At 39.0% G+C, this 25,591-nt stretch overlaps 1 protein-coding gene across 2 annotated transcripts in view; it reads left to right on the top strand.

Annotated features, from left to right (window-relative positions):
• The window catches only part of LOC150075159 (cytoplasmic aconitate hydratase-like), a 289,211-nt gene extending 267,472 nt beyond the window's left edge, over positions 1-21,739 (top strand). For both annotated transcript variants that reach the window (XM_090388696.1, XM_090388697.1), the window contains 2 exons: positions 11,883-12,068; positions 21,056-21,739. In XM_090388696.1, the coding sequence (XP_090244822.1) occupies positions 11,883-12,068; positions 21,056-21,169 (300 nt within the window). In that variant the 3' untranslated portion in view covers positions 21,170-21,739. The remainder of the gene's footprint in view (positions 1-11,882; positions 12,069-21,055) is intronic.
• The last annotated feature ends 3,852 nt before the right edge of the window (positions 21,740-25,591 follow it).

Raw genomic sequence — 25,591 nt, 5'->3', positions numbered from 1 at the left:
CTTCTCAAAATCTACTGCAGAAGACGTTATTCAAATATGAAAGACTGTAGATGATAATTCGATAGGAAGGAAAAATAAGTCTGGATGGCTTGACAAACTCATCGCATAATGGCCAACAGATGGAAGTTTGTTCCAGCAATCAACTACCCGCTGGCTAAAAGCAAATTTCCGGGCATCTATTCTACAACTGTCTTTCCTCAATTTGAATTTATGTCCCCTCAGGTTTGTAATCTGAGTAAGAGGAAGAATCCCATCAGTATTGAGCCTACTCAAAGCATTCAAGGCCTTGTACACCTCAATCGATCACCTCACAGGTGCTTAGTCTCCAGACACTGCAATTTTCAGAACTTAAGTCTTTCTTGGTAAGAGGAGTTCCCCTCACTCTTTGTTCCCCTCACCTGTCTTGTTGCCCTTCTCTGCTCATTCTAGCAACTCTACGTACATCCTTCCTAAAATGAGACCTCCAGGCCTGTGTGCTGTACTCAGTAGCCAAAATCAGAACTCCAACCTTTCTTATCATTCACTCAACCAAAGAACAACCTATTGGCAAAACTCTCGGCATTTCTACTGCAGAAATGCCTAGAAAGCATAATAGGTACCCCCAAGACAGTTCATCACTTAAGATCGGGAGCCTTACTGGTTGAAGTTGCCACTGTTCGACAGGCTGAGCAACTACTAAAGTTAAAAACGTTTGGTGGAACTTCCATTACCATTTCACCAAACGTTTTCCTGAACACGTCTAGTAGTATCATCACCGAATGGGACCTCATGAACGTGTCAGATGAAGAGTTAGAACAGGAATTGCAAGATCAAGAAGTAATCAATGTAAGAAGAATAATGACCAAGAAAGACGGCATACTAGTTCCCACTCGAAACAATACTCACTTTTAATAACCCTAAACCACCAACAGCAATCAAAGCAGGTTATCTTAATTGCCGTTTTAGAGTGTACATTCCAAATCCCTTACGCTGCTACAAGTGCCAGAAGTTTGGGCACTCACAGACAGTCTGCAGAGGAGCAGCTTCCTGTGGTGCACGTGGATCCACTGCGCACACGAACACTGAATGCACAGCTACAACACCTAGTTGTCCAAACTGCAGAGAAGCACATCCATCGTTTTCTAAGGAGTGTCCCCTTTGGAAATATGAAAAACACATACAGTGATACAAAACTGAATGCAATGTCACCTATCAAGAGGCCAAAAAAATCTTTACCATCCCTGAACAATAATAAACCAACCAAAGCTCAAGCAACCAAAAGACATATATCAATTGCAAGCCAAACGGTGGTAACCATACCACTAAACGAATCGCTATCTCAGTGGGCAAGGTCAGTATTGGCCACTGTACCAGTAAACCAAATGACTAGCAAACAAAGTAAAGCCATAAATACTCCAATTAGTGTACAACCAGATGCCCCCCCCCCCCTCAGCAAAACACTAAAGTAACTACTAGTACTGATGGAAACCGAACATACTGCATGGACTTAGAAGATAGCTCAGCAAGATGAGCACGCACTGCCGACCGGGCTAGCCGAGTGGGTAAAGTACCTGCCCGGCAACCCAAAGGTCGCGGGTTCGATTCCCGCCTCGGGCTTGGATCAAAGTACTGCAAAAACCTTGGTAGGTGCAATATGGCCACAGAAGCCGATGCGCCAACAACTACCAAATCAAAAAAAAAAAAAAAAAGAGCACGCACTAGAACTCTATACTGACGAGGATATGGACACTGGAAAACCATATTTTCCAAAGAAGAGGAAAAGGAAATCTGTGTGAAACAAACTATCAACCCCTCGAAAACAAATCGAGGGTTCTACTAAACCCAAATAACGATTACATTTCTGCAGTGGAACTGTAGAGGATATCGCAGTAATTTAAATGACATCCAAAATCTCCTCACACAATATGATCCCATTGCTTTCTGCCTTCAGGAAACCAACCTAACCCCACATATAACTATTTCTCTCTGGAACTATAATTCATCAGGAAGATCATGTTGTACACAACCCTAACAATCTGGCGCATGGAGGTGTGGCATTGGTAATCAATGCTCGAATACCCTCCAAACCACCCCATTAAAAACAAACCTTGAGGCAGTTGCAGTGCGAGTTAACGTTAATTTTTACTTGACTATCGTCTCGGTATGCTTGCCTCCTAATCAAAAAATAAGCTACGCCAACCTAGGAGAACTAGTGGTACAACTTCCTCAACCCTGCTTCATCCTAGGGGACCTCAATAATCATCATCCGTTATGGGGAAACCAAAACATGGACAAATTATAGAAAAGTTACTTGACCAGCACAATTTGATTACTCTCAGTAATGACGCACACACATATACGCATTTATCTACAGGATCTACTTCAGCAATTGATGTCTCTCTATGCTCAGCATCCATATATCCTCTATTTGGAGGGACTATTCATAGCAATCCATTAGGTAGTGATCATTACCCAGTGATATGCCAGATTGACACAAGCATCCCCCATTTTTCTAACAGAACTGACAAATGGAACTTTTTTAAAGCAAAATGGGATATATACAAACAATTAGCAATACTGGAAGAAGAGCAGGTCCAGCAAGCATCCATTAACTTGGCCACAGATTATATATTTAATCAAATACTACAAGCAGCAAACCAAGCGATTCCAAAGCAATCCAACAAAATATCAGCAAGCTCAAAAGTTTGGTGGAATGAATGCAGCACAGGTAAAAAAGAAAAGAACAAAAGTTTGGAACATCTTCAGGAAGTTTCCAACAACTGCAAATCTCATCCACTTTAAACAGGCTCGGGCAAAAGCAAAACGTATTAGGCAGACTAGCAAAAGGGAAGCATGGAGACGTTTTTCCACCACAATTACCAGAACTACAAAAATGTAAACGATAAGGGGTCAAAATACAACGTACGTACTCTAAACATCCACACATCAACTTTCTCATACTAACTGTAAATGGTTGTGATGTTACAACATCAGTGTAGATTGCAAATGCATTGGACAAATCGTTCATGAAAATCTCAGCCACGACTTCTTACACACCTCTTTTCCTCTTTTTCAGGTATGCAAGGCACAGGCTGAGAAACATTTCATCAACTTCGAATTGGCATCTAGTGCCGCATACAATCTCCCCTTCACAATGGCAGAATTGCACCATGCTTTAGCCACCACCAAACTTAGTGCAGAAGGACCAGATGGAATACACTACATCATAATAGCACAACTTACTGACCCAGCCCTTAAGACATTGTTACTTTTTTATAATAGAATTTTCAAAGAGAATACCCGGATAAATGGCATCACGCTTATGTTTTGGCATTTCCAAAACCATGAAAAGATCCTACAAATCCACAACATTACCGACCTATTGCACTCACCAGCTGTATAAGCAGGATCCTGGAAAAAATTATCAATGCCCGCCTAACCTCTATTTCCATCAAGGCAGATCCACTCTTGATTCACTGATCAGGGCAGAAATAAACATCCATGATGCTTTTGTACGAAAAGAACACCGTGTCATGGTTCTTTTTGACATAGAAAAAGCGTTTGACACAGCTTGAAGGTACAGCATAATGCGAAACCTATACGATCTAGGACTGTGCAGACACCTGCCAGCGTTTATCAGAAACTTCCTACACCATCGCTCATTTCAAGTTAGAGCCAGCAACCGGTTATCTTTAAATTTTATCCAGGAAGAAAGAGTTCCACAAGGTTCAGTACTGAGTGCCACTCTATTTAACATAATAATGAATTCCATAACACCGGGTCTACCACAAACAGTGTCCACTACCCTGTATCCGATGACTTCAGTGTCTCCTGCCATTCGCAGGAGACACTGAAATGGTAGAAAGACAGCTGCAAGGTGGCATCAATAAAGTTATAAAATGGTCACAAAACAATGGCTTTTGCCTCTTGCCCCAAAAGACTGTTGGGATACACTTCTGTAGGAAGCGTAACCTACATCCAGACCCAGAACTTCACCTAGAAAATCAAATCAACCCAGTGGTTCGCAGTGTCCGCTTTCATGGTGGTTCTAGACCAAAAACTTGCCTTCCTCAAACATATAAAACAGCTCCCGATTACTTGCCTTAAGAAGCTAAACATCTTAAGAGTTCTATCTGGCACAACATGGGGAGCTGACCGTTACACACTACTCCATTTGTATCATGCATTAATATGGTCACGTCTAGACTACGGCTCTGTGGTCTACAGCTCTGCTAGACCACAGTTCTCTTCGTCTTGCACTAGGGACATTCCATACATAGCCAGTTTAGAGCTTATATGCTGAAGCAACTGAAACCTCTTTACATCTACACAGGCAAATGCTTCTGTTAAACTACACAGCAAAAGTCAAAGGGCAACTGGACAACTTAACCCTACTCGGAATGGACTTTTCTCACCTAAATGGGAGAACCTTTACAGAGCCTACTATCTAAAAACCCATCAACAGGGATATGCCTGCATTCCCTGCTCGGTGATTGGCAAATTGACCTTAGCATGATACATCCGGCCACTTCACGTACAGTTCCACCTTGGATGTATCACATACTGCTATGTGACCTTTCATTCACATCGTTGGAGAAATACACCTTATCCCAGCAGAACATACTGCAAATCCATGCCGCATTGAGAACCCAGCACACAGAGTACAAGCCAATCTGCACGGAGGGATCTAAAACTGACACCCAGGTTGGTGCAGCAGCAGTATTTCCCAACCTTACCATAGCCGAGAAACTCCCCATTGAATGCAGTAGCTACACTGCAGAACTCTATGCTATCTATATAGCATTAAATTTCACCTTCTCCACAAATATTTTGCACAGCACTATCTACACAGACTCAATTAGTGCTATCCAAGCTGTACAGCAGAATAAAAATCATCATAACTCCTTACTCGTACACATTTGGAACACCATGATCAAGTTAAATATGAACAAACAACAAATTCTCTTTTGTTGGATCCCTAGTCATGTTGGAATTGCTGGAAATGAACGTGCTGACCTAGCTGCCAAAACTGCTACTGATCCTGTCGATCAAACCTTTAGCATACCACTCTTTGATTTCAAGTTAATTATAAAGAAGCAAGGTCTTGAGCAATGGCAACATATCTGGCAAAATCAAGTTAGTAACAAACTGCTCCATATAAAGAAAGATTTCAAGCCTTGGAAATCGAGTACATATGAGAACAGACATGAAGAAGTAGTATTAGCTCGACTACGAATAGGCCATATGCACTCGACACATCTCTATCTTCTTGCAGGCACTGAACCACCATGGTGCACAGGGTGCAACACTCAGCTCACTGTCAAGCATATACTTATTTATTGCCCCAAATACAATACTGATCAACAAACTATGTTTACCTCATTTTCCCCGACAAACACCTCTTTCAGCATTTCTGACCTCCAACAGACACAGCACGTGTAACCAGAATTTTTGGTTTCCTCAAACAGATAAAACTGTACAATGCGGTTTAAATTTCAATAATATCTATGCAGATATAACTATGTATTTAACATCACCATAGTTAGATGCATTATGGCCTTTGCTGCACTTGCACCGTAAAGCCTACTTTTACGGTGCAAGTGCAAGCCACTTTTCAGCCCATCTGCCCAGCTTTTCTAGATCCTGTTGCAGTAACATACGGTCATTAACAACCTGGCAACCTTTGTATCATCTGCAGAACTGGACAGTAAGCCTGATATACCTTCATCAGTATCATTGATAAATATACAAAACAACAACAGACTCAACCCCGAACCCTGGGGTACTCCACTAATAACATTTAGTCCATGAAGAGCAGTATCCAATGATTACCACTCTGTTGTCTCCCACTCAACCACCCTTTCATCCATTGTAGTAACTTTCCCTAAAGGAAATTTACTACAATGGATCACTTTTTTTTTGAGGATAACTTTATTTTCTCTGAGTACTGTTTTCTCCAATTTATACAGCTGTAATTTAATTCTTTGTGGGATTAAAGCCTTTAAAGAGGGAAAAAAAATAAATAAATAAACATAGCAGACATGGATGTTTGTACTGTAAGAATCAGTTTTTAGGGAAAAGAAGCATGAAACGCTTTAAAATGGAAAACTTAAATTTTTCTATTCTGATAGTATATTGTTATCCAAAAAAAAAAAAAATCAACCAACTGTACAGCTGAGAAAAGAAGAAGGCCTTACTCCCTATCCTCACTAAGCAGATCTTGCCCAGTAATCCAGCCCAAATTCACTACTCCCTTCCAAACAGATCAACGATCACCAATCTGCTAGCCACCACAAATACTATCTTGTCAGCATTGGAGAATAGGCAGGAACTAGCTGTGACTTACTTAGACATTGAAGCTGCATTTGATGCCGTCCAAGTAAACCAACTTCTCACTCTCCTGGAATGCCACTTCCAGATCACAGGGAACATATTATGCTTTCTCTCCTCTCTTCTGAATAACAGAGTTATAAAGCTTCATACAGGAGATCGCACCCTTACTAGATCCGTCACCGCAGGAGTCCCACAAGGAGGGGTCCTTTCGGGCCTTCTGTTTTCATCCATTATCTTCCCACTGGTTGCACATTCTCGATGTCTACTGAGCTATGCGGACGATATCAAAATACTCACTCCCATCATCCCCGGTCAAGACCTAGATCTGGTAAAAGTAGAAATTAACAACACTCTCACCACAGTCACATCTTACCTCTGCCAGTTTGGGCTCAAGATCAATCCTGCTAAGTCCGAATTCATGGTGTATTCATTGAAGCAAACTCCTTCTTCTCTCCAGCCTTCGGTCGGCAACACCCTCATCCCAATTGTGTCCAGCCATCGTGATCTGGGTGTTGTATTCGACCCAAAACTTCGATTCAACGCCCACATGGATATGCTCCTCACACGTGCTTCAAGACTCCGGTGGATAGCAAAACAACATCTCCTTCATATCACAGGTAAAAAGATAACCGTGAGGTACATAAGAACAGTTATCTTTCCACCTTTACTCTATGCTGCTGAAATTTGGGCGTCAGCGGCACCGTCAATAAAGAAACCACTCTTTGCCACAGAATTCTGGCTCCTAAAGTGGGCCAACAGGAAGCACAACCTTCCAGCTCTGATTCGGACCACACAGCTTGCCAACTCTCTCGGAATTCCACGGCTTCCCACCTTAGTCGACGACCAACGCCTCCTAGCAACAGTCAAGATGATAACAGGCATAATGGCAACACCTTCATTCTGGGATACCTGTGGCTGGAGGATCCCCCCTGCTGCCCTTAGGGCCAATCCCGAGCTCCACTCGCATTCAGCACGACTCCATCTCTCGGACAGGTTCCTTCCTCAGCAGATGCTCAAGCAAACCCAGGCACTGGACGCCGACCTGAACAAATTCGCTGCTGACCGGACTTACCGGAAAAAAATTATGATGAGTAGGACTAATCAGCAATGACTGATGTATACCTTGCATCTGTTCCTGTCTGATTGAGCTGGTGCTCTTATCTCGATGTTAAGCCAGCTCAATCAGATTTAACTCTGTTAAGGAGTTCTCCTTTGTATTATAATATGTTTTCTTTGTAAAATTACCTTTTTGTAAATAATTGTTCAATTTTCCCGGAAGTTTGGGAAACTGTAAGCCCCTGGCTTTATGGCCGTGAAGGGTAAAAGATTATCTCTCTCTCTCTCTAACTCTTAGCAAACCAGTGTTTTTTGATGTACATGGCACTGTGTAAAGAATTTTTTGTTTATGGCAAAATTTTTCCACTAAAATGTAAATTAAATATAATGTGATCAAATAATGATGTACATTCTTATAGTGGGGTATGCTAGAACAAACATAACTGGTTCTAGAACCTCTTTCGTTATAGCATCTGTTCGTTCTAGCATACATTGAAATATATGTATTTTGGGGTAATCCGTTCCAGGCCTGCAGTCTAGAGCAAAGTTACCATCCAATACGATTTAAACAGGAAAAATAATATAAAATTAAATTAATTTATTTAACTTTTAAACACTGTACATAAAATTTGAAAATCATAAACAGTCTAATGCTCATGAAAAGGATAAACAATCTTTCCCTAGTGAAAACTATAATCGAACTTTCCATAATAAAAGCATAAAAAATCTTTCACAAATGAAAAGCATAAACAATATTCCCCCAGTGAAAATATAAACAAACTTTTCCTAATAAAAATCATAAAAAATCACATTCCATTGGTGGAAGGAGAGGAGTCATCGTTCCTACTCATCTTGGGTGACTGTCCTGTGGGAAGTTCATCAGTTGGAGGGCATTGTCCACCTTTTTGAAGAATGAATCCAGGGTTGACTGCTTTATCCTGGATTTTTATACCCACCAAAAGTGGGCCATCAAGGTGTTTAAGGCCCATTTCGACAGTGGCAATATCTGGATGATAATCTTTTATAAGTTTGGATGGTTTATTCCAGCAAGAAGACACCTCTTTAAGGTCCTCAGCTGGAATGCTGTGACTTTTTTCCTTATTCTCATCCCCAAAAGCTTTCCTCTTCTTCAGTGCCTCTGCCTCTTCATTGTGAAGTCTGCTAGCTCCTCAAATGATAACTCCTTCCTGTGGTCCTCCATGTCCTCCTCATTGATCTCCAGGCCCATGCAACTGCCCAGACACACAATTTCCTGCAAAACTGGCTCTTCCTCCAACTGTTGAAAGCCTTTAAAGTCCCTTGGAGCCACAGCGTCAGCCACAATGGCCTTTAAGCCGAATTCAAGCACCTAACAGAAACCTCCTTCCAAGCAACCACAACTAGGAAAACAGCATCCGCTATATTGAAGTGACCCTTCCAAAAGTCCTTTAGAGTCACATCACTGGAAGAAGTGGCCTCAAAACATTTACTGAACAGTGCCTTAGTGTACAGTTTTTGAAACTTGCGATCACCTGCTGATCCATATGCTGGAGGAGAGGTGTCGTACACTGGTGTGTAAAACTTAAGTACCAACACTATTTCTAAAGGTTACAGCCACAAACTCAAACGAAAACAGCCTGTGGCGATTTGCATAACTGTGGCCGTTCAGTAGAAAGCTGGTGTACATGCAAAAACTTGAATTGTGATGAAAGGGCTCACATGAACAGATAAAAGCAGCAGTTATGTGCAAATTACCGAATGGTGAGTACAATTGTTACTGACTTTCGATCGGTTTCATACAGCGCTACAGACAACATCTGGATGACTTTACCCGGGGTCGAATAATTGGGAAGCTCAAGGAGTGTGGCTGCAGAGTTCGGTATCGCCCATAGCATCATCTCATGTGCGTGGTCGGCCTTCAGAACGACAGGTACAGCTGTTCGAAGGACCGGTGGTGGTCGTCCACGAAAAACAACGCCCAATGATGACCGCTATATACTCCTACAGGCCAAGAGGGACCAGACAGCAGGATCCATTGCAAACCAGCTGCACAGGACACAGGATATTGCGGTTTACTGTGGCTAGGCGACTCCACAAAGGTGGACTATTTGCCCAACGGCCAGTACGCTGTGTTCCTTTAGCACCTGCCCATTGGAGACACCATTTATAGTGGTACATCGAACACAAGGACTGGACAACAGCGCAGTGGGGTAAGGTACTCTTTACTGATGAAAGTAGATTCAGTCTTGGCAGCAATTCTGGACGTCAGCTAATCTGGCGAGAGGTTGGTACGCGGTATCACCCGGCAAACATCACTGAAAGGGATCGATATGGTGGTCGAGGTGTTCTCGTCTGTGGAGGCATTATCTTGGATGGATACCCCATGTGCCATTGGCCCCGAGTTCGTGTTTATATGTGATAACGCCACATCCCATCACACTGCAGCTGTTGATATGCTTTTGGAAAGTGAGAAAATTGTTTGTATAGATTGGCCTGCCTGTTTCTCCTGATCTAAATCCCATCGAGCACATATGAGACACTCTGGGTAGATGCCTAGCAGCATGTCCACACTCACCAGAAAATGTTCAGCAGCTGAAAATGGCGCTGACAGAGAAATGGACGATGTTACCGCAAGAACTTACCAACAACATTGTTCTAAGTATGGACAGGAAGTGCAAAGCCTGCATCAACATTAGGGTGGCCATATCTCCTACTGAAGACCACCTCTTTCTTCCTTTGTTCCATCTTTTGGTAGTGATGCATCTGTATCATGGCAGCCAGTGCTATGTTGCCATTTTTGAATAAAGTCCCTCTGTACCGTTTTGTTTCCATTGTTGTGTCGGTGTTGTTTCCTTCATTATTTCTGTACCTCATGAGATTCCTTTGGTATGCTTTTCCCATATCCAGGCCATTCCTATGAGAAGCTACAGGTGAAAACCTGACTGGTCCTTAAGTTTTGCACACCAGTGTATTAGGTCGCAAGAAGTGAACCTTGATAAAAAGTGAACTCATCTGGTAATTCTTCCATCAAATTAGGAGGGTGGGCTGGAGCATTGAACATGACCAAAAGAACCTTCAATGGAAGATCCTTCTCCTTAAGGCAGTCACGGACGATGTGGCCAAACACCTCAGTCACCCAGTTGGAGAAAAGACTCCTGGTCACCCAAGCCTTCTGGTTGGAACACCACAAGATTCCAAGGCGGTTTTTCCCGATGTTTTTAAAAGCTCTGGGGTTCTCCGAATGGTACACAAGCAGTGGTTTGACCTTGCAGTCACCCGAAGCATTGGCACAAAAGAGCAATGTAAGCTGGTCTTTCATTGGCTTATGGCCAGGCAAGGTGGTCTCCTCCTTTGTGATTTATGTTCTGTATGGCATTCTCTTCCAGAAAAGCCAGTTTCGTCACAGTTAAACACCTGCTACAAAAGAAAGCCTCCATCCTCGATTATTTTCTTAAATTTCTCATGATATTGCTCAGCAGTGTCCCTATCTGCACTGGCAGCCTCACCATGCATCACAACACTGTGTAATCCAGTCCTTTTCCTAAATCTGGTAAACCATCCCTTGGTGCCAAAAAACTCTTTCACAGAACCAGTACTTGTACTAGAGGCTTGTACTTAGCACCAAGTTCCTCAAACAATTGTTTGGCCTTTTCACAAATAATTGCCTCACTGACACAATCACCTGCCATTTGTTTTTCATTAATCCACACTAATAGAAGAGTTTCCATCTTTTACGTGAACTGCTTAACCTAAAGATTCCCTTCGCGACTTGTGTACTTTTTATTTCTTCCTTGTTTTTTAAAATTGTACTGATTGTTGATTTAGCCATACCATATTCAGCACTTATATCTATCTCCAACACTTTCTCGCTTGGAAATTATTTCTTTCTTAATGTCTAAGTTAATTAGCTTTCTCACTCTATTTTGCCAGCTCATGGCTAAAATTTTATATACATAGCAGAATAATTTTAAAAAAATATTTTCACTGCTAAAGGGCAAATAAGCAGATAACTGAACTAAACTAATAACTGAACCTTACAAATGATTACAAAGATGATAACTGACCTCTAATCAAAGCGGGAAGGCCCCGACACATCATGTGCATGTGCATGCTATATCGGCCAATAGTATTCCTCGCGTTCATTGTAGCATTTGTGTTCATTGTTGCATCCTGATTTTATTGATAAAACTGTTCGTTGTAGCATTTGTTCATTGTAGCATACCTGACTGTACTATATTAAACCAATTGTTGAAAGCTATAACAAGTAATGCTGAAGAGGTGCCAACTGCTATCTACATACAAGCTAAAATTAAAAATCAAGCTTCCAAATAAAAATAAATAAGCACGGGCCAATAAAATAACCCAAGGAAGCAGAGCAGCACAAGCTAGAAGTAAGATTTAAATATCTGTTACAATTGTTGAATATTGTCATGGATTTCATGACATCCACAGCAGATACTAAAGTTATGCTTTCTTAAATAGCAGTTTCTATTTCTTTCAGTTTGTGTACATTATTTTAATCTCAACTGCTTTAGGGTGTCAGAGCTGTCATAGCAGAAAGTTTTGAACGCATCCACCGTAGCAACTTAGTAGGAGTAGGGATCATTCCTCTTCAGTATCTTAATGGACAGAATGCAGAAACTCTTGGATTGACAGGCAAGGAAAAATACACCATTGTTATTCCAGAAAAAATTGTTCCTCGTCAACAGACTTCAGTTAAGGTGAATAATTAATAATTTAACCAATGTTTTATTTTATTTAATCCTTTCCTTTATTATTTTTGAGGTGATCATATATGGAACCCATGCATTGTGAGAAAAAGGATATATTGCTTTCAAGCATTAGTCTCCACATTTGAAAAACTGTTTAAACAGCAGCATTCCTAGATCAATGTGAATTGATACTAAATTGGTGAAACTGAGGATCAATTTTATAAGGTCATTATGCTATTACATATTGCACTTTGTCACCACACTGCTAACCATAGGTAACTATTAACCTTCATTGTTTCCTAACATTGCTACCATTGCTAACTGCCAATATGTAGAATTTTTTTTTTATATCTGATTATTAGAGATGTGTGTGACCAAAATCTAAATGGTACAAGCCTATAAAATTCATTAAGTAACATATGAACCATATGAATGCAGTTATTAGTGTTACAGTTGGTAAATTTCATCTTGACATTAATCCAAATTGGGTTGCTGAATGCCTCTGGTCCCCCATTGGTTTTGTGCCCTGAGTTTATTGCACTCAGACAAGACTCATTGACTGACCACACTGTAACTTGAAACTTCGAAAAACTTTTATCCTTGTAATAATTAACACTACAGTTACTCTTGGAATTGTATATGTCACAAAAATTAGTCTGACTCCTTCAGGATTAAATCAAAATTCTTAACTTTTAAAAAAATTTTGGGCCAGTAAATGCCCAACTGGCTGGCACATTATTTGTCGAGAATAAGAAAATGTATCCTAAGTATATATGGGATACATTATGGGATAATAAAGATTAATGGGATAATGCCGATTATCCCATTAATCAGCATTATCTGTCCATTTTAGAGTACATGTTTTCCCAAACCAATGAAGTTAATTTTTGATGTACTATGGGTTGGAAGATTGTAAATATATAAATAGTTATCCCACTGGGCATAATTGGCTGTTATGCTGTAGGAAGGTTATACCAGTGGATAACATTATAAGTTTGTATTGAAATAACACCATTAGTTATTTATAATTAGCCTTTAATCTATTCAAAAGATTGCCTTTAACTTTAACTAGAGTAGTGAATATTTAGATTTAATTTAAAATTAATATTATCCACCAGGTTATTGTAGGGTGTAGAACCTAGCCAATATAATCAGCGGCAAACTTGAAGTCACTCTCTATTCTTGTTAGCTGCCACACATAATGTGGTTCCTGGAGGTATCTGGTAAATACTGTACAGGTAGCCTTTAGTTTAGGATAGTTTGTTTTGCGATGATTCACAATAATGACGGTTTTGAAACCAGAAGGCCAAAAATATCAAAAAACTATAACTATAAATACCAGATATGGTGTGAAAAAACAGCATAGAAATGAGAGTTATCCTCAGTGGTGTGTGGAGCCATCTGTGGGTGCAGGATTTTGTGCACATAAGCACACATATAGGATAGTAGACCCAGACCAGGCTCATTGTGCCTAGGGATAGGTGTCAGGCAGCATCTGCCCAGGTGTTGGCTGCTCCCTGGTGGTGAAGTGGCCTAGAGTTTCTGTGCCATCACAAAGAACAAAGGTGGAGATGAGCCTTGGAGCCAACACATTACGGGCACACACACACACACACACACCCTTACGCAGCAGCCTGTGTAGGGATTATCTCCACAAGCAATTTTACAGCAATATTATTTCCAACAAACGCCCACTTAATTTTGCCTGGGCCACTTCTTCTTAAGGTAATGACATTACTATGTGCAACGTCTGTTGAAGATTTTGCATTTCTATAATTGTCGTGCATCTTATCAGGTGCACTACAATTACCCTAAGAAGAAGCGGCCCAGGCAAATTGAAGCAGATGTTTTCTGATACTGTAATGAAATTGGTTCTTTTAGGGGGTGGGGGGATAATACCATAATGAAAAATACAGATAAAATGGTCATCGTAGCAACATGCTACGATGCAAGTGAGTGATAGCAGAAGTAAACTTTTAGAAAAAATGGAGAAATTGTCATTGTGGGTGGATGACTTAAATCAAAAAAACATTCCGTTAACCGAAGCTGTTATTACTGATAAAGCAAAGTCAAATTTTTGAAGATGTTAAGAAAAAAAGAGGGTTGTGACGAGACATTTTTAGGTAGCACGGGATGGTTCATGTAATTTAAATCTTGAATAAGTGGCAAGGTGGCAGCTGCAGCATTTCCTGCAGAGTTTAAAGCCATTGTAGAGTAGGGTAATTATCCTCCTGATCTCATTTTTAATGTTGACGATACTGGACTTTATTGAAAGAAATTTCCATTGAGCCTTCATTGCCCATGAAGATAAGTCTGTACCATGTTTCAAGGCTACTTTTGACAGGCTAACACTTCTACTAGGCATAAATGTCTCTGGCACTTTAAAATTAAAACCAATGTTGGTGTGCTGTTCACAGACCATTAACCAAATTATGCAAATAACTTACGTTATTTGCATAATTTGGTTAATGCAAATCTGCCTCCACTAAATCAGATCCATAATAAATTATATTGGATCCAATACAAGGTAATAAAATCAAATTGTATGTATAATCGTTAACTGTAAAATAGCATTAATGCCAAATCGGTAGCACATTCCTAACAATCCATAATAAATAGAATTATTTCATTATACCGGCACTCCTCTACTTACGTACAAATGATTTATGTACAAAGCACAAAGCTTCTTAAAATTAATAAAAATACTGCATATCGAAAATATATCGACAGTTTCGAACCATGCGCACAAAGTGCTATTATAATCTGCTGGCACGTACGGGGTGGAACCTTGCTTTTCGATATCAATCCATTCCAGAGACACCATTGCATTATGAAAATATTATAATGTGAACCCGATACACAATGTTTTTTGGTAATTCATTCCAAGACTTTGAAGTTGAAATTTTTGCTATGTAACTAAGTTAAATAGCTTAGTCATTTTTATAATGGAAACTGTATTAGTTTTATATAAATTTATGTCACATAAGTACAACACAAAAATCACTTTTAACTGAAGGGTGCAAGAACAAAACATGCAGCCAACATGTTTACAAGTGCTGCTACTGCTGAGAGGATGGACTACGTGGTCTGGTCAGAAATAATCATAAGCCCTGAATAAGTAGTCACTGGTTAACATATCACTAGACTCAGCCACTTTATAGAATCAAATTTCAAAAAAAAATCAAACCATTAAATTTCACTACACTTTCACCGTTTATTGTCCTAGAAACTCTGGTTTTTCGTTCAACAAACAGAAAATCAACAACAGAACACACACAATTTACAGACAGCATAAGTGGAGCAATATGGCCTTAATTGCTGATGCTCCTTTAAAAAAAAAAAAAATAATAAAATAAAAATAAAAAACCTTCTCCAACACTGTTTATCATAGTGATAAACAGTGTTGGAGAAGGTTTTTTTTTGGTTCATCATCATCATCATCGTCAGCCATTTTCAATCCACTGCAGGATGAAGGCCTCTCCAGCAACTTTCCAGTTCCTTCTGTTTTGAGCACTGGCCATCCATTTACTACTCAAAAACTCATGAATTTCATCTATCCATCTCTGCCTTTGTCTTCCAGGTTTTCTTCTAGCTCCTCTTGGGTACCATTCTGTTGTTTTCTTAGTCCATCTGTCATCATGTCTTCGAGCTATGTGTCCTGCCCAAGACCATTTTAGTTCTTTAGTTTTGATAAGAATGTCCTTTACTTGAGTTTGCTGCCTAATCCATGTGTTTCTCTTCTTATCTAACAGTCTGATTCCCAATATAATTCGTTCCATTCTTCGCTGTGTAGTTCTTAGCTTCTCTCCCATTCTTTTGGTGAGTGCCCAAGTTTCACTTCCATAAGTCATGGTGGGGAGTATACATTGAGTCATTATTTTACGTTTCAGACAAACTGGGATATTGCTCTTCAGTATGTGACTATATTTCCTGAATGCTATCCATCCAAAATTTATTCTTCTCTTGACTTCCAGCCATTTATCATTATTACAGCTAATAACTTGTCCCAGATAAGTATATGACTCCACCTTTTCAATTGCTGCTCCTTCAATCATTATTTCCCTTTCCATGGCATACTTGTTCATCATTACTTTTGTTTTAGCCATATTCATCTTTAGTCCAAAATCCTTACTAACTGTGCATAACTGATTAAGATTTTCCTCTAATTCTTTCGGATCGTGGCTTATGACCACAATGTCATCTGCAAATCGTAAATGGTTTAGGTACTCTCCATTCACATTGACTCCTTTCTGCGACCAGTCTAATCTTCTGAAAGCTTCCTCAAGGGCAGCAGTAAACAGCTTCGGAGATATTGTGTCTCCTTGTCGAACTCCTTTCTCGATTTTAAATTTGCTACTGTCTTTGTCTAGTCTAATAAAGGATGTAGCACTCTCATATATTTTCTTCAAAATCATAATATATGGAGTATCTATGCCTTGTCTTTCCAGTGCCCGAAACATTGCCTTATGCTGTATGGAGTCAAATGCCTTTTCATAATCCACAAATGCCAGGCATAATGGTGTTTTATATTCATTTGCTTTCTCCATTAGCTGTGATATTACGTGAAAGTGATCCATAGTTGAGAATCCTGTCCTAAAGCCAGCTTGCTCTTTCGGTTGATTCTCATCAAGTATTCTTTCTAATCTGTTAGTAATGACCCTTGTGAACAACTTGTAGATATGGGATAACAAGCTAATTGGTCTATAATTTCCAATTTCTGATTTATCTCCTTTCTTATGCAGCAAAACTATGATTGCATTATTCCACTGCTTAGGCATCACACCTTTTCTAATGCACTTTGTGAAGAGCCTTGCCAGTTTTTGTGTTATGTCTCTTCCTCCCAATTTTAACAACTCTACAGTAACTTCATCTTCCCCCGGGGCTTTCCGATTCTTCATTTTCTTCAATGCATGTTCTACCTCATCAGGAAGAATATCGGGTATGTCGTATGTGTTGCTACTTTGCAATCCATCTTCCCCACTGCTGGTATCATTCCCTCGCTCCTTGTATAATTCTCTATAGTAGTCTTCTGCTATTTGAATTATGCCTTCTCTGCTGTTTATAAGTACACCATTGCTATTCTTCAGTTTCAGTATCATTTGTCTTTCTGTGTTACTGCTCATGGCTGCTGATTTAAATCCTTTGTTTTCCCTTAATGCTTGTTCTATTTTTCTTGTGTTAAATCTTGTTATGTCTTCTCTGAGTCTCTTTCTAATGGCTTTGCATAACTCAGTATACTCAATTTTCTCCCTGTCAGTGTTTTTCTTGCTCTTCATTTGTCGTCTATGGTTCATCATGACAAGTGTTTCTTGACTAATTTTTTCTTCTTTGGATTTCTGTTTCCCTATAGGTTTCTTGGGCTTTATCACTTTCAGAAAGTTGTAATATTCCTCGTCGATATCTTGGTCCTGAGCAGTCTGCAGAAGCTCAAACTTGTTCTTAAGTTCCAGTACATACTGCTTTTTCTCCTCCTCTGTTATTTCAAAGACCTTTGTATTATTTACTCGAGTCAGTTTTTTCCTTTCCTTTCCTACATCTATATCAAGTGTACATCTTACCATTCTGTGATCACTTCCAACATTTACCTTATTCAGGACGGTAACATCATTCACAATATATCTTCTGTTAGTGAGGATGAAGTCGATTTCATTAGTTGTTAATCCATTTGGACTCTTCCATGTCCACTTTCTGTTCACCCTTTTCTTGAAAAAAGTGTTCATTACTGACATTCCTTGAGATTCTGCAAATTCCACAAGTCTTTCACCTCTTTTATTTCTTTCACCAATTCCAAAATTTCCTATAGTTCCTCTTTCTGAGCTGTTTTGCCTTTTTCCAACCTTAGCATTGAAGTCCCCCATAATAATAGTGTAGTGGGTTTTCTGCTCATCTAGAAGACTCTCAATTTCAGTGTACATTTCTTCAACCTCTTCATCATCATCATGGCTCGATGTTGGTGCATAAATCATTATAATCTTTAGCTTGTACCTCTTAGAAATCTTGAGTATTAGTCTTGACACCCTTGGTGATATACTTTTGAATTCCAAAATGTTGTTTTTAAAATCTTTATGGACCAGAAACCCAACTCCACCTTCACTCCTTTCACTGTTTCCATTGGTGTACAGCAGATTTCCACTTGATAAACTTATAAGTGATTCATTTCTTCTTGTTTCAGCCAAACCGATGATATTCCAATTCACATTTTCTAATTCCTTTTCCAGCTCTAATATCCTGTCTTCACCGATGAGTGATCGTACGTTATAACAGGCCAAGATCAATTTCCGTGCATGGCAGCCTGGTCGTACCCAGAGATTCTTAGCACCCTCTGCTTCCACTCTGATCCTCTCGCTGCCGTAAGAGAGAGAGTGGAAGCTGCTGGGGACTGAGAGCCATTTGTATTGTTGTGCTCTCATTGCTGGAGGGTTTGGTCTTTTCCTCTTCACGCTGACCAGGCATCTTGAAGAGAACCACTCTACACGTTCGTTGCCACCTAAGTGACGTAACAGGGCTTACCATCGAGAAGGTGTCCATGAGTGGATTTTAGGGAGGCAAGCCAACCGGACGTCTCCTAAATCTTCTGTAATAGAGAGATATTGGATCCATCAGTGTTTTAGGCTGAGTGTCTGATAACACACACAGGATACCTGTTCCCCTCTAAGTCCCTTTTTTGGTTGTAAGAATCAATTTTGAATGCATTCTTGATATTTTTCAATTAGCCTTTAATCTATTCAAAAGATTGCCTTTAACTTAACAGTTTCTAAACTAGACTAGTGAATATTTAGATTTTCTGTAATCAATCACTGTGGCATCTCAACACATTCAATTGAAATGTGTCTTCTTCAACTTGTTTCCACGATTTACACAACCTCACAGAAAAAGGAAAATCTGCATTGCTTCCTTAATATCACCACTACCTTTGACTCAGTTGATGTTGGTCCATTGATATCTCTGCTCCAGAACTTTCTCTGCATCTCAGGAGTCCTGATGAAAGTTCAACAGTTGCTTTATGATCACACTCTCATCTTTAACAAATCTGTAACATGCATTCAAAACTTAGGTCTAAGTTTGCAGATGATACAAAGGTTGACAGGATAGTTAACAACAGTCATCAGGGTGAGCTATTGCAACAAGATCTAAGAAAGTTGGGTCGATGGACTGCATATAGGTAGAAGTAACCCCAGAGTAACTTATCAACTATGTGGTACTACACTCAGGGTAGAGAAAAATGAAAAAGACCTGGGGATGATTGTGCAGTCAGTCATGAAATTCTCTGAGTGGTGCATGCTGCCTGGACAACTCATGGGGTTTTGTCAATGATATACAGAAACTATACAGGCATAAGGAAGTGATTATCCCTTTGTACAAGGCCATGGTTAGACTGCATCTTGAGTACTATATCAGGTCTGGCAGCCTGACCTTAGGAATGATGTAGATCTGCTGGAATGGGTGCAGAGAAGGGCAACCGGACTGGTGAAGGGAACAAAAGGGTGCTGTTAGACAGTCTTTCTATGAGCACCATTTGTTCCCTTAGAAAGATGCAGTCTTTCTAAGGGAACAAATGGTGCTTAAGGGTGTTCTTAGAAAGAACACCCTTAAGCACCCACAATGGTGAAAAGGGTGTTCTTAGAAAGACTGCGTCTTTCTAAGAACACCCTTTTCTAAGTCTTTCTCCCAGAAAGACTTAGTTGAAGGGTGTTCAAATTGAAGTGTTTTAAAGCCTTGAATGGATTCGGTAAGCTGAATGTTAATGGCATTTTCCCACTTGGTGAAATTACACACAAGGGGGAATAAATTCGAGTAGAGGAAGGATTGTTGCAGGAAGATGTGTGGAAATTTGCCTTCAGCCAGTGGGTGGTTGATTGTTGGAACAGGCTTCCATCTGTTGTTATGGTAGTGGATAAGTTGACTAAATTCAAGGAAGAATTAGATAAATTCTTGGATGGTACAGATGAGTAAACTGTGTAGGGTTTTTTTTTTTTTTTTTTTTATTTCACTGATTCTATATGAGCTTGTTGTTTTGCATCATTTGCCATTACTACTACTTTTACATGGTTTTAATTTACTTTCCTACCTGGAATGCTTTTCCATCACATTTCAAAATTTTGTATCTTTTGGTTCTTTCTTAAAATTTTAATTTCACTTTAGTCTATTTATATTTTAGTAATTACAGAGCAATCTTTAATCTTTGAAATATAAATATTATGTACTTTATCCTTGTTAGAAACAGTGTCAATGGTTATTTATGTTTGGGTCTTCTTGTGTTTTTCCTTTGGAATGCCTTTTGGCTCTTCCATGAAGAAATAGGCATCAGCAACTGAATTCCTCTCTTTAATTCTTCCCAGGTATTTCCTGCTTATTATTCATTAAGCAAATTTTATTTTATATTCTACAAATTCATACTTTTAGCTTGTGACAACTTTAGCCAATAAATGAGGCATATTGTCTCACTAACATTCTGGGGTTTTTACTTGACATTTTCTTCCATTCATTCTATCTGCTTCAATTTCTGAAATCTTAATTAAACCTGCAAAAAATGGACTCTCTCACTGGCATTTTAGAATTTTCCCTTTTCTTTTAGTTATTCTGTGCTTTATGAGTTTGTTTTATTTCCTTCAAATTTAAGTGTCATTTCCTGTTTGGTCAGTGTTGACAAGAATATATTATTTAAAATAATATATAAAATTATACATAAAATAATATCTTATATACTCAATATATTTTATTTGTAAACAGGCCAATATTCTGAAAAAAAATTTGAAAAAGTGATTTCAAAATTTATTTTTTTTTCTCTTGAAACATTTTACCTATCACTTTTTGTTTTAATGCTTATGTAGAGAAAAAAGTATTTAAATGTGTTTGTTTTCACTAGTGGATTGGCATGTGCCTTAAAATTATTTTTTGTACAAGAAGTTATATTTTCATTGAAAAAAAAAAAAAAAAAACTTTACCATTTATTTAAATTTAAGTCCTTGATTACAGAATTATTTTATTTTTTCCAGCTGGATAATGGTCGTAGTTTTGAAGTTGTGATGCAGTTTGACACCGAAGTAGAATTAATGTACTTTCAACATGGTGGTATTCTCCATTATATGGTGCGTCGGATGCTGGATTGAAGCTAATTACATTTCCATAGTTGGTGCTTCCAGTTTTTGAAACTTACAAAAAAAAAAAGAACTACCTTACTGCTCAATTGCAGCTATTAATGCAACATTTGTTGATGTTATATATGTATGTAAATGTACACACACATATATAATTTGTGCAAATATTAGGGTTGGTAATTTTTATACTGAAAAAAAGCATAATATATATATTATTCTGCCCTGAGATGTTGTAGGTGGCAGGTATTTGACTTTTGTTTAGGGGCACACATTCAGAAACAAATAACTGTAATAATTATGGCAATAATAGTAATCAGGTCTTACTAAAAAAATTTTTGTAGATATAAAATTGTATAAAACCTTTACCAGCTATTTAGAAATTTTAAAGTCTAGGCTTTGCTTTTTGTTTCTAAGTACATAATCAGTCAGGTGAAGCTATATTCTTTATTTTTTGTAGGTTTTACAGGCACATAATAGTGGTAAACTCAATTACAGAATTGAATACAAATAAATACCTCAATATCATGCTTGTATGCATTGGAACTGCTCTGACCAGAATTTTGTCAACCAACTAAATATTAATGTGGATCAAATAAATATGTAAAATATGTGATGAATAAAGATGTATACAGTTCAATTCAGAAATACTGTTTTTCTCAGGTTGATACTAGCAAGATATTTTTTCTGTACATAGTGTGGTACATTCACTTAATTTTTTACACAAATGCCGAATGAAAAGTTTTGTCAAGTACGTGCTTAGCAAGTGGGGAGTAGCTACTACTAATTTTTAAATACTTATAGTATAGGTTAGGTTTGTTTTTGAATATGCTTTAATTTTTTTTTCTTATGGAAATCATATTAGCTCTAACATTAAAATAACATAAAATTTTATTACTTATATAAAAATAATAATTTCTGAATAGTTGAATTAGGACAGTTTTTGCTTTTCAGTGGCACATCACATTTAAAAATTTATAGTAAAGTGAAACCTTTAACGGACACCTCTCTTGTGGATACTCACGCTTGGGTCCCAGCCATAAGTATTTGAAATTACAAGTTCAAGGCTTTATATACCTCAATCAGATCATGTCGCAAGTGCCTAGTCTCCAGACACTAATTTGCAAAACTTAAGCCTTTCTTCATAAGAGCAACCCTTTGTTCCATTCACTAATCTTGTTGCCCTTCTTTGTACTCATTCCAGCAACTCTACATCCTTCTTAAAATGAAGCCTCCAGACCTGTATACAATACTCTAGGTGTGGCCTGACCATTGCCTTATACAAGAGGATAATCAACTCCTTATCGTGCTAGAAAAATTCCTGTATATCATTGACAAGACACCATGAGCTCTTGCAGACCATCTGCACTGCTCAGAAAACTTCATATCTGCCTGCACAATTAGGTCTTTTTACTCTCTACCACTGTGAGTGTAGTACCACACAGTTGATATGTTACACTGTAGTTACTGCTTCCCATATGCAGTACTTTACATTTGTCAATGTTAAACTTCAGTTGCCATCTCTCAGCCCACATGCTCAACTTTTCTAGATCCTGTTGCAGGTGTACTGTCATTAGTGTCATTAACAACCCTGCCGACCTTCATATTGTCTGCAAACTTGGACATTAAGCCTTATATACCATCATCGATATCATTAATAAATACAGAAAGCAACAATGGACCCAACACTGAGCCCTGGGTGACTCCACTAATAACATTAGTCCACAAAGAGCAGTATCCATTGATTACCACTTGGTCTTCTCCCACTCAACCATTCCTTTATCCATAGCAGAAATTTGCCTCCAATGCTACACTGCTCCAATTTGTGCAGCAGTCTTCCATGTGCAACAGTATCTAGGATCCAAATTCATGATATCAAAATTATTCTTTGCGTCCAGTTTCTTTGTGACCTGACCACATCATAGTATCCAATCAAATTGGTCAGACAAGACTTCCCCTTAACAAACTCATGCTGTGGCCGAGCTATAACTGAAGTCTTGTCTAGATGATCCTGCAATGCTTCTTTAACCAGTGCCTCCATTAATTTCCCTGGAACAGAAGTTAAACTAACAGGCCTATAATTATTTGTGTCACCCTTTGATCCTCCTTTGTGAATTGGGGCCACATTTGCACATCTCCAGTCCATGGGTACATCCCCTGAGTCCAAGGGAAGCTCATAATTATGGCTAAAGGTTTGCTTACTTCCTTTGCTGCCTCCTTTAATATAACTGGATAGATCCCATCCACCCCGGGTGCCTTTTTTGTTTATCTTCAACAATTTCTTCTCCACTTTCCTCTCATCTATTACAAAATCATCTAGCTCACTGCCAGAGTTTAATTCACCTCTGGCATTCCCCTCCCTGAATAACTCCTCGTGTGAATGTAGATGCAAAACTTTATGCAGTGGGATGCCAACCTATCAGCATACTTTATGCATGTCAGAATAGGACTTGCCCTCAAGTGGATGGAAGTTGGGCATTAACTAGGGAGACCACTTATTTTAACAATTAACCTTTGAACAGTCAATGTCCGAACTCTGGGAGGAAAAACTAGCGCAGAATAGCCAAAAATTCACCCTAGTAGTTCGAAAACTTACAGATCTACTGTAAGTCAGGTCTGCAAAACAGAAGTTCTGCATATAGTATTCACTTGATACTCGAATAGGGTTCATCATCCTGCATAACATGCAAATTTGCCCACAAACACACACATTTCTACAAGGGTGGTCAAAAAGTTCTGAGAACTTAGTATAAAAGACAGAGGCACAAATAAATATCAACCCTGAAGTTCAATATTTAGTTATTTCATCTGTTTATTTCAGCAAATGTTTGCTTTCACCTCTATTACACAGCTAACTGGCTAGAAGGGGGTACAAAAAAAGCATACTAACAATTATTCACGATATTTACGATAATTACCAAAAAATTTTACTAAAATATTGATTAGAAATAAATGTTACTTGATTTCGATAAGATTTTAATAGGCTGGTATTATACGTTGTTATAACTCCTGCTGCACAGTACTGCTTTTTCTGTCTTCTAATCCTGGGAGTTGAGGCTGGGCAAAGCTGAAAAAGATACAGAGTGTCCTTCGAGATGCTTCCATTCTATAATTATAGTAAGCTGTGAGCTTCAGATAGACTCTTCAGTCTATTGGTGGTTGTTTATTACAGACTGTAATGGTAGGTGGGGATTACCATAACAATGTCCGACACATGAGGGTATCGATGTCTTGGGGTGTCTATCATTCCAGTAAGCATTCAAGAAATTAAGAGATGTTATTCGATGCCATGTGAAGTCGTCAGGGAGTGTTTAGGTTTGTACATAATACTGTTTTGGAAATGGTGAATGGGTTCCTATTACCCTATTCATCCATCTCATTATTCAGTATACAATCGTGAAAAATCTGCTTATATAAGACGGTGGGCAGAAGGCAGAAGACCAGATTGGAGAAGTGTACAGTGCAATTGGTTGTAGTCACTGTTGGACATATCTCACGATTACTTCCATGTTGAGCAGACCCATCAGATCTGTCGGATTGCCCACATTGCAGAGTAAGTTTTCATTGTGGAGAAATTCGGAAAGGTGAGACCCCCCCTCTCTCATCCCGTGTTAAGCAAAGGTCGGTGTTAGTTGTCTGACGGCACCAGGGGTGTCCCCCATCTCCACATCGTGTTCTTTGTACGTGACACAGAACTCTGGAGACCAGAGATTTAAAAAGTGCGTGGGGAGTGGTTTGTTGTGTAATGTTATGTTCTGTTGTTTCTCTGACCATATAGCCATTGGATCCCTATCATGATCCACCGTTTCCCACACTTTGCCACAAGGAGGCAGGTCAGCCACCCAGTAGATTATTTAAGCACTCTGGCAGCCACGCCACCTAATTTCCAAGGATTTCAGTGGCAAAGTATATAAAAAGGGGGGGGGGGTGAACGATGGAATTTGGAAAGGCCTAAAGAAGTTTATGAGAAAATGGTTGAATTTAAACATTGATTAGATTTTGGTGGCATTGTTAGGGGCATACTTGGTTTAGTTAGAGTAGGGAAGGAGACTGAAGACTGTGGAGAAACGGGTAAGGTCGGTGTGAAACTTCACCTTCTGTATCTGCTAACCATTATGATAGACTTTGATATCATTCATTTTATTTTTGGTAAAGGTGAGTTAAGCCGATTTGGATATATTGAACTCGAGACCTATTTGCTGTCGATAAGCTACAATGAGGCTTTCAAGTAGGGTAGAGTCCAGAGTCATTTGAAGTTGCATACAATTTGAGGTCGTCCGCCTAGGAGGAGAAATTGTACTGTGAGAGGAAAGGTTCGAGTGCAGCATTGAATAGGACTTAACCCTGCGGTACTCCCTGTCTTACAACGCACACTTGTCTGAAAGATTTATGGCTGATGAGCAGCTGTCTAGGGGTAAGAATTAGGTTGATGATTTT

This window comes from Mastigoproctus giganteus, chromosome 14 (genome assembly GCF_048544385.1).
Source record: "Mastigoproctus giganteus isolate SK-2022 chromosome 14, ASM4854438v1, whole genome shotgun sequence".
Taxonomy (NCBI): domain Eukaryota; kingdom Metazoa; phylum Arthropoda; class Arachnida; order Uropygi; family Thelyphonidae; genus Mastigoproctus; species Mastigoproctus giganteus.
This window is presented reverse-complemented; position numbering and strand designations above follow the sequence as displayed.